Source organism: Quercus suber, unplaced genomic scaffold (genome assembly GCF_002906115.3).
Source record: "Quercus suber isolate HL8 unplaced genomic scaffold, Cork oak 2.0 scaffold_62, whole genome shotgun sequence".
NCBI classification, from domain to species: Eukaryota; Viridiplantae; Streptophyta; class Magnoliopsida; order Fagales; family Fagaceae; genus Quercus; species Quercus suber.
The window spans coordinates 1,599,591-1,609,925 of record NW_027069527.1 but is presented as its reverse complement, the minus strand read 5'-3'; the positions used below and the strand labels follow the sequence as shown (position 1 = coordinate 1,609,925).

The 10,335-nt window shown below is 37.0% G+C and overlaps 1 protein-coding gene and 1 pseudogene across 1 annotated transcript; both read left to right on the top strand.

Moving 5' to 3' along the window:
* The first annotated feature begins 586 nt into the window (after positions 1-586).
* Positions 587-3,879, top strand: LOC112040082 (beta-hexosaminidase 2). Its single transcript, XM_024072984.2, has 2 exons — positions 587-1,474; positions 2,870-3,879. Exons 1-2 carry the CDS (start codon positions 670-672, stop codon positions 3,820-3,822), a joined length of 1,758 nt encoding a protein of 585 aa, XP_023928752.1. The 5' UTR covers positions 587-669; the 3' UTR covers positions 3,823-3,879.
* Positions 3,880-3,986: 107 nt separating this feature from the next.
* On the top strand, positions 3,987-9,516 carry LOC111999372 (G-type lectin S-receptor-like serine/threonine-protein kinase LECRK1; annotated as a pseudogene).
* The last annotated feature ends 819 nt before the right edge of the window (positions 9,517-10,335 follow it).

Here is a 10,335-nt window from a genome sequence, read left to right as displayed (position 1 = left end):
AAGACAAAATAATAATAATCATAATAATAATAATAAAGAGATAGTATTCACTTTTTTTGTGTGGGCAAAATATAGATTAAATGGAAGAGATGTATAAAAAAAAAACCGAACGGAAGAGAGAATAACAATATTTTTTTATTATTATTATAAATTGTCACGTTAAAGTATAGATTTGTAGGAGGATTTTAATATATAAGTGAAGAGAAAAATAAGATAGAAAGTATTGAAAATAAATACATGATGTAATAGTTAATGTACTTCAACGTAAACGTAACATTAATAAATACTATATTTTAATTTTTAGATATATAAAAATAAAAATAGGTATAGATATATAAATATAAATTGGACGGCAGGTTTTCCGCAAATATTAGAGATTACAAGTCGAAGAAGGGGTAAATTGACTGATAAACAAAGTAGATCTTAAATCATACTACCATTCAATGTTTCTTTTCGGCTTCGGCAAAGTAAAGGTCAATTCACTAATAAAGAAAAGCAAAGTACCAAAGAACAACCAAACAAAACTAAGACCAACAACCGAAGCAACACAAGTACTATTTAACTATATCTAGGCCACAACATGGAAAGTCAAGTAACTGTTTTCAGAGGGCTTCAATCCCTCGTAATTTGGTCAAAAAGTCTCTCTAACTCTAACCCACCTAACATTTTATGGTAAACAAAAAATCCATGTTTCTTCATTTCTTCAATTCCATTCTCATTATCTCTATAGGACTAGCAGTATTGTCCTTTCCAATCTCAGCGGTTGAATCCTCAATCCAAGTATGGCCAAAGCCACGAACTTTTTCTTGGCCACAACCACAAGCCACCCTTCTCTCTTCCACCTTCACCATTTCAGCTCCCAACCAAACGCATATACACCTCTCCTCCGCCATCAAACGTTACCTCAATCTTATCCAAACAGAGCACCATATTCCATTAGTCCCTCCCGTACTCAACTTCACCACCTCCACCCCTCCTTTACAGACCCTTTTGGTCTTTGTCTCAGACCTCACTGCCCAACTTCACCATAACGTGAATGAGTCCTATACACTCACTATTCCCACATGGGGTCCTGCCAATTTGTCTGCAGAGACTGTGTGGGGTGCCATGAGAGGCCTAGAGACTTTTTCTCAGCTCGTTTGGGGTGACCCTTTACGTGTGGCTGTCGGGTTGTATATATGGGATGCACCACTTTTTGGACACAGAGGGATTATGTTGGATACTTCTAGGAATTACTACCCAGTTGAGGACATATTGAGGACAATTGGGGCTATGAGTGTGAATAAGATGAATGTGTTTCATTGGCACATCACTGACTCACACTCTTTCCCACTTTTGGTGCCGTCTGAGCCTGATTTGGCAGCTAAGGGGTCTTATGGTCCGGACATGCTGTACACTTCTGATGATGTAAACAAAATTGTGCAGTTTGGCTTGGATCATGGAGTGAGAGTTATTCCAGAGATTGACTCACCCGGTCAGTAAAAATTCTCTCTTTTTGCCTTTACTTTTTTGCTTGCAATCCTACTCTCTTTCTTTTTGGTACAAAATTTTTGGGATTGTATTGCTAGTTATAAAAGGTCCTGTCTAGTACACAAAATTGTTACTTTTACAGGTTTGACAGAGGTAATTGGTAGGCCGTCTCTTACCCAATTTTGCATTGTATTGCAAAGAAACTACTAAACAGATTCTTAGCTAGCTGGCATTGGTTATGCAGATCAACTCATCTAAGTCTTATTCCGGGCAAAACTTAGGTTTAGTTCCTTAAGAGTTGTACTTTGGGTTCCTCAATTGTATCCAAGAACAAGATTGTATTGACCTATGCAGTGCGAATAGTGTCATACTGTCATCCTCTCCCAAGTACAAATGAATTAAACCAAAAATGAATTCAGCCATGTTGTTTTTTGGCCAATACAAACACATGATTGAATTTAATTGAGGAACCTAAGATTTAGTACATAAAGAACTTTACCTAAGTTTTAACCCTCCAAAATTATGGTATTCTTAAACAGGTTCAGAAATCAATCAGGCAACTTCAAAAGACAAAGCGGTTGAATCTCACAATTTCTGATGAACCTTTTATACCATAAAAGGAGAGAAATGAAATTGTGTTTAGTAAACTTGTTTCAAACAACCTATTTATTACAATCAGTCTAAATCTAACCCAACAAGTCCCATATATGCATCTCTTGCCCTTGTAATTAAAAATTAGGATGCCTAGATAATTTCTTGATGAACAAGTGACCTTTGTTCAACTAACAAAACATGCATAGTAGCAAAAACAAGTTGCTATTCAAAGCTTCGAACACCTCTTACCAGTGGTACAAACAGATCTTGCACAATGACAAACATTATGGATAAAACTAAGCATAACTACCATTACCATCTAATTAATCAACAAAACATGACACAAATCACTGTAAGCTCTCCTACTGTTACATTTATTCCTCTTAAGAATACATCCCTTAATCACTGCATAGAATTCCATTTTGCATTACTGCAAAAAAACATTACCACCAAAATCAACCCAAGCATACACCTCCCATTTTAATTGTCCATGGTGAGTTCTTGCATTCCTTTGGCATCAAATATGATAAATGGAAGCAGCCCAAGCTATTTTACACAGGTTATTGGATTATACACAAGCTAATACAACTTTTGACATTGGGATTGGGTGAGGATTTTAGAAAGACATAAAACCCAAGATGATTCACATTGTTGAACCATTTAATCTAGAATCATAATGCATACGATGATATCAAGTAAACTTCAGTCCATTCCTTTTCCATATCAGAGGGTTGTACTAAGTTAAACTATAGTAATCCTTGTGGTGAAAATGGAAGGAGTTTAAAATTTTGTTTTTTATTTGCAGCCCATACGGGATCATGGGCAGAAGCCTACCCCGACATTGTGACATGTGCAAACATGTTCTGGTGGCCAGCTGGAAGTATGTGGGAAGACCGTCTTGCCTCTGAACCTGGAACAGGCCACTTGAACCCCTTAAACCCCAAGACTTACCAAGTCCTGAAAAGAGTCATTAATGATGTGGCCACCTTATTCCCAGAACCATTCTACCATGCTGGAGCTGATGAGATCATCCCTGGTTGTTGGAAAGCTGATCCGGCCATTCACTCCTTCCTCTCAAATGGTGGAACTCTCAGTCAGCTACTCGAGATCTTTGTCAACTCTACTTTTCCTTATATTGTATCCCTCAACCGAACAGTGGTTTATTGGGAAGATGTTATATTGGATGGTAGTATCAAGGTACCAACCACAGCTCTTCCTCCAGAGCATACCATCTTCCAGACATGGAACAATGGGCATGAAAACACCAAAAAGATTGTTTCTTTTGGATACCGCGTTATCGTATCATCCTCAGATTTCTATTATCTGGACTGTGGGCATGGTGACTTTCTAGGGAATGACAGCCAGTACGATCAACAAACAAGTGATAACTCTGGAAATGGAGGATCATGGTGTGGGCCTTTCAAAACATGGCAAACCATATACAACTATGATATAACATATGGGCTGAGCAAGGAGGAGGCCAATCTAGTGTTAGGTGGGGAGGTGGCATTGTGGTCCGAGCAAGCAGATCCTGCAGTTTTAGATGCAAGAATTTGGCCAAGAACTTCTGCAATGGCAGAGACACTTTGGTCCGGGAATTGGGATGAGACAGGTAAGAAAAGGTATGCTGAGGCAACAGATAGGTTGAATGAGTGGAGATATAGAATGGTGCGAAGAGGTATTGGAGCTGAACCCATTCAGCCACTTTGGTGCATTAGGAACCCTGGCATGTGCAACACAGTTCAGCCTTTTGCTTAGCTATTTCTTTCTTATATACTCGAAAAATAATAATACTAATACCAATTACGGATTTAATTTGTTGTGTTACTTTTCTTGCTATAGAATGCATTATTTGAGAAAGATGAATGGTAATTGTATTTAACTTTGCAAATGTCTTGAGCCCTTAACCCATGTGACAAATAGTTTGACTCCTGTCCTGTTTTAAATCACTCTGCTGTGTGCAATGCAGTTTTAAGCAATGAGCCTTCTCAACGCAGTTTTAAATCTTCTTCTTCACCTATCAAAAAATAAGTTAATTTTTCTCCTGGCTAGCACTAGCTTGAGAGGGTGTTATATGAAGGAATTAAGATTATGATGAAGCTATAGAGGGAAAGAATGACAAGGACGTGGGGTTTTGGCTATGATACTTTCGTTGGTGGAGCTATAATACACTAGAAGATGTAATCTTGTACTCTAGTTTCTGTCACAGTGATTGGATGATTGGATTTTTGTTTGATGTTAAAAAAATACTTTCAAGGAATTTTTAGAATTATTAAAATGAAGGAGTTTACATTAATTAATAGAATTGAAATTCTATCAACTCAAATTTCTAATAATTGAATGAGTATAATTAATGCTAAAGAAAATAAACATTATGAACATGACCATATGATGGTAATGGTGGTGAAAATAACTAGGTAATAGTGGAGGTGTGAAGTCCTCGTTGTAGACCTCACAGGAATTTATGAAGCTATGTCTACCACATAAAATAAAATGGCTTTGATTTATAAAATTATCCAATTTCTAAGAATGTATGCCTGGTTGTAAGCATTGTAATCAATTTGTCAATTAAATTACCTAAAGCCAAAGACAACAATCACAACAACAACCTAGAACCATAGACATTGTACAATAAAATGTAGCTTGGCAGGGAGTTGCAGATGGAGAGGGAAAAAACTAATGTTAGCAGATAAGACACAAAGATTGCAACAAACAAGCCCTTATCATAAAGAAAGAAGCTGCAATTTTCTGCAGCAAATAGAGAAAGAACAGAGCAGTAAAACAAGGACTCCAGGGCTTGATTTTTATTCATTCACTGTTTCAGCTAGTAAATTTAGTATGTATACATGAACATGGCTCATATTCAGCCTTACAAGTTACAAGTGAATCACTTCATAATCAAACAGCTATTTTTCAGTTGACCAAACCAAACACAAGTTAAAACTAGTGTTACAACTTATTTTATTTGAAGTAACAGTTCTGTGAACAGTGTCTGAATTTTCAGCCAAAATGGCTTTATATTTTTCCATTGCTTATATAGACAGTTAAGTTTCCTTTGTCTTTTTCCCCTGTAGATAGAAGGCGGCATAATGATATCATATTTAGCATGGCTCATTATTTCTTGTTTTTTGATACCATAGTTCCAAAAGTACAGAGCAAATGTTGAGAGAAAAAAGAAGTCCCAGAGCTTTAGTTGCTATTCTAGGTAAAATTTTATAGGACTTGGAAGCAATATTTGCTAATGCTAACGGTTCAGCTAAACTGAGTTTGTCCACTTGTCCAATCTACGCATTTGTCATCTGCTTCTTTACCCTGCTTAAAGTCTAGCATAACTGCCTCCATAGACCAACTAGAGCTACACATTCCATTACACAAATCAGACACTGCTTTGCTGCACTTGAGTGCTAGAACTGAGTGAATATCCCTACGCTGAAGCTTCAGCATAATTTGGCTAATAGCAAGAAAGGCTGCAGCCTGCAGTTATTTTAGAAATTGAAAAATCACTTAAATTGTTTTTTGACACTTACTGTTTGTTCTTCTTGTCACCTATACAGATGAAAATATATTTATTGATATTTGGAGGTTGAAACTAAACATAATCAAGTTTGTGCATTGCGACCAGACTAACAGAGTTTTACCTTATTCCAATCTGAAGTATAATTTATGTTCAACATATTCTACTGGTTATTGCTGTTTGTTGGGTGCAAAAAGAAGGAAGGGTCATATGTCTTGAAGTCAAGACGTTAATGCCAAATTATTTCTTGTAGAAACTGTCTTCCTTTGATATTGATTTTTTTTGGTTGTTTGCAGATAAAATTTGCTGATATTTGTCAATCTTTATCACTTAGCTTTTGTCTCCACTCAAAGCATTAGCCTTCCTCAATCCTGAGTAGATGAAAACCCACCTGAACATGTCAAACTATCCATGATTAATTTATTTTGTCATTTTCAAAGCACGTGCCGGCCAAAATTGTCATATTGAGTTTGAAAATCCAAGAAATAAGTTATCCAAAATAGTGCGATTTAAAAACTTTGTGATCTATGAGATGTATCAATTAACTACCTGCAGCTTGCAATTAGATTTTCCTGACTATTTTGACCATTTGCAAATTTCAAAGTCAAAAATATTTACCAAGGCTACACATTTAAGTTCTTCATAAGTCTACCATTGACCACTTTGTATTAGCACTATCTTTGTCCAATGGTTTCATTACTTTCTCATTTCCATTTGCCAATTGCTTGTCCTTGCTATCGGTTATCACCCTCCTGTTTCCTGCAATAGCTGAAGTTAACAATAACGTATGTGCTGTTTCAACTCTCTTTGCCACTGACAATAACTCCACATGGTCTTCACCATCTGGCGATTTTACATTTGGATTCCACTGGCTTCTAGGTGAACAAGATCAGTTCCTACTTGCTATCTGATTTACTAAGATACCAGATGAAACTATAGTCCGGTTTGTAAAGAGAGACAATCAAAAGCTAGCAGACAGCTTGTACTCAAAGCTTCAAGTGCATTGGAGTTGTGAAGGTCCAACAACAGTGAGAATCATGAAGTATCAAATGGGGCTATGCTAGACACTGGGAATTTTTTGATAGAAAATTATGAGGGGGGAAATTTCAGCTTCATTTCACTGGCATAGAGCAGACATCCTACAATCTAATGCTTAATCAAATAGATGTCGACACCAAATATCCTTATGGAGTTTATTATAGTCAAGCTACCTTCAAGTCAAGAACTCATAGGGAAATATATCTAACCTTAAATCAGAGGGTGTGGTCTTCAGGACAGACTCTTACTATAGGGCAACACTTGATTTTGATGGCGTTTCAGACTCTATGCTCACCCAAAGCTGGCTTGCCAATTGGTATGCTTCTGATAACTTCTGCTTGGATATTGGCGGCGATTTTGGAAGTTGCACTTGTGGTTATAACAGCATACTTACTCTGGAAGCTTATGGTAAGCCAGTGTGCCAATGCGCCCCAGGCTTTTCTCTCTTGGATGTAAATAAGAGGAATATTGGCTGCAAACAAGATGATTTAAGCTACATAAGTGAATCTTACAAGATAGGATCCTTAATTTCAAAGGATCAATTTGAATTCTTGGAGATGGAGTGTGTTGTTTGGCCTTTAGCTGACTATGAACTGCTATAGCCTACAACAGAATCTACATGCAAGATTTCCTGTGTGCACAATTGTTATTGTGCAGTTGCCATTTTCCAGCAACCTGAGTATTACAATGGTACAAGAAGATGTTGGAAGAAGAAATTACCACTTTCTCACAAGAGGCCCAACAGCAGTGCAGTTGAAAGAAAAGTACTGTTCAAGAAATTGAAATTGAATAGCTCTTCACAAAGTCCAGGCCTAGGAAAGTAGAATCAAGCAATATTGATCCTTGCAATCCTTTTAGGTTCTTCTGTATTTTTTAACTTCTTTTCTGTAACTGCAATTTCTCTAGTTGAATTCTTCTTGTGGTAGGAAAACTATCAAATTTCTCCAAAATTGTTCTTATAAAAGATCTTGATATGAATCTCCATTCATTTACATATGAAGATCTTGAAGAAGCTATTGGTGGGTTCAAAGAAGAATTGGGTAAGGGTTCTTTTGGCACTGTTTATAAAGGGGTATTAGCATCTAGTCATAACAAATATGTTGCTGTCAGGAAGCTAGACAAGATGGTGAGGGAAGATGAGAGGGAATTTAAAACTGACGTGACTTTGATTGGCCAAACTCACCATAAGAATCTAGTTCGGTTACTTGGCTACTGTGATGTGGGTGAAGACTGACTTTTAGTGTACAAGTTTATGTTCAATGGCTCATTGTCAAGTTTCCTCTTTGGAGTAGTAAGACCAAGTAGGCAACAAAGAATGCAGATTGCTTCAGCAATTGCTAGAGGACTGATGTACTTACATAAAGAATGCAGCACACAAATCATTTATTGTGATATAAAACCTCAAAACATACTATTGAATGATTTTTTTACAGCCAAAAATTTCTGACTTTGGACTAGCAAAACTTTTGATGAACCACCAATCCTGAACTCTCACTAGCATCAAGGGGACTAAAGGCTATGTTGCATCAAAGTGGTTCAGGAACACACACCTGCCACAATAAAGGTGGATTTTTATAGTTTCGAAGTCATGTTATTGGAGATCACTTGCTGCAAGAGATATGTGGAAATTGAGATGGAGAGGGCAGCAATTCTAATGGAATGGGGCTTATGAATGTTACTGTAATGGTAAAGTGGAAAGATTGGTGGAAAATGATGAGGAGGCTCTTAGTGATCTGAAGTAGTGAAGAAGTTACTGATGGTGGCAATTTGGTGTATCCAGGATGTGCCATCATAAAGGCCTTTCATGAGGGAAGTCACTCATGCTGGAAGGCATTTTTGAGATTTCTACACCCCCGTGTCCTTTTCTCACGGTTCAACATCTGAACCTGATTTTCAGTCATCCTAGGTGGGATTTTCAGTCATCTTACGTTTGCTGTGGATGAATATTGTGGTCTAGGTGAGACTAGCTTGGAGCTCCTTTGGTTACGTTGGCCTTTTCAAGATTTGGGGTCCCTCTTGCTTCTACTACTGCTGTCTACTATGACAACAGAAGTTCCATTCAGATTTCCTGTAACAATGTCATCCACTAATGGACCAAGCATAATGATATCGATTGTGATCTTCATCATCATCTCCTCCAGGGCTCCCTCCAACTCTACTCCGTTCCATCGGATGATCAACCTACAGACATTTTCACAAAGTCACACCCTCGTTGTCATTTCCATGACCTCATATCCAAACTGAAGTTGGTCTCTCATCCTCCACCTTGACGTTGAGAAGTATCGTCCCCAAGCTCATTCTTGGGCCTATTGTACTGCTACAAATTCCTTGGTACTCTCTTATACTATTGTACTGCATTGTGCCACCTGTGTAGTTGTATTATACTACTCTTGAGTTGATTGATTTCTCTATATATAGGCTCCCTCTATTTAGTACTTTTCATTAAGCAATGTACTTATTCTCAGTTTCTACCGATACAATCCTCCAATTTCTTAAACCCTACACTTGGGCTTGGTTGCTTAATTGTTATCAATTTGCTAGTTGAAGTACTTGGAGACGAACACATTGTACTATAAAATAATGCTTGACTGGGAGTTTCATATGAAAAGGGGAAAAACTAATGTTAGGCTGTATATTCCAGCAGATAAGATGCACAAAGATAGCTTAAAGGTTGGAACAAACAACTCTTTCTGTAGAGAAAGAAGCTGCAATTTTCTGCAGCAAAACAAGGACTCCAGACCTAATTTATATTCTTTCACTGTTTGAGCAAGTACAAATATTTATACATGAACATGGCTCATTTTCAACCTTACAAGTGAAACACTGCATAATCATACGATTAATTCTTTAGTTAACAAAACCAAAGACAAGTTCAGTGAATAGTCTCAGAACACATTGCCCATAACAAGGGACGTGATATTCAGCTGAATGGCTTTTTATGTTTCCATTGCTTAGATTGACAGCAATTGATTTTAATTTTTACTCCCCTGTAGATAGAGGGTGGCATAATAATGTGATTTTACATTTTCACTAGGCTTGTCTTACCACAACACAATATTTTCTGTTTTTTGAAACCACAGTTCCAAAAGTACAAAACAAAATGTTGGGAGAAAAAAAAGGACCAAAGAGCTCTATTTGTTTTACCAGCTATTCATATAAGACTTGAAGCACTATTTTCTATTGCTACAGTTCGGCTAAAATGAGTTTGTCCAGCCTACACATTTGTCATCTGCTTCTTCAACAATTGACGGTCCAGCACAAGTGCACAATTGCCTCGTGGAGCAGCTAGTGTTCCCATTCCATTACACAAATAAGACACTGCTTTGCTACTTGGGGTTATATAACTGAATGCATACCCCTACACAGAATAGCAAGGCAGGCTGCACTTAACAAAGTCAAAAGTCCTGAACAGACCAAGCTAGAACCACGCCACTTCCTTCTCTTGATTTTGGACATAGAACAATCATATTTAAAAAAAATGAGATGACAATTACTATTTGTTCTGTTTGTCACTTGTTTTGAAGAATAAACGTTTATGGATACTTATTATAGGTTGAAATCAATCATAATTAAGTCTATGCATTATGACTTAATTATTCTGATTCAAAGTAGAGTTTATTTTTTCTAAAAGTTTCGCTCTATTACTGCAAACAATATAAGTATGACTAGTGTTTCATCATCATGATAGTATGCTTCCAAGACGTGATCTTATTAAAATT

Coding starts and splice junctions, on each gene's coding strand:
- LOC112040082 (XM_024072984.2), top strand. CDS start 670: ATGGTAAACAAAAAATCCATGTTTCTTCATTTCTTCAATTCCATTCTC. Junction 1,475..2,869: donor TCCAGAGATTGACTCACCCG/GTCAGTAAAAAT, acceptor TTTTATTTGCAG/CCCATACGGGATCATGGGCA.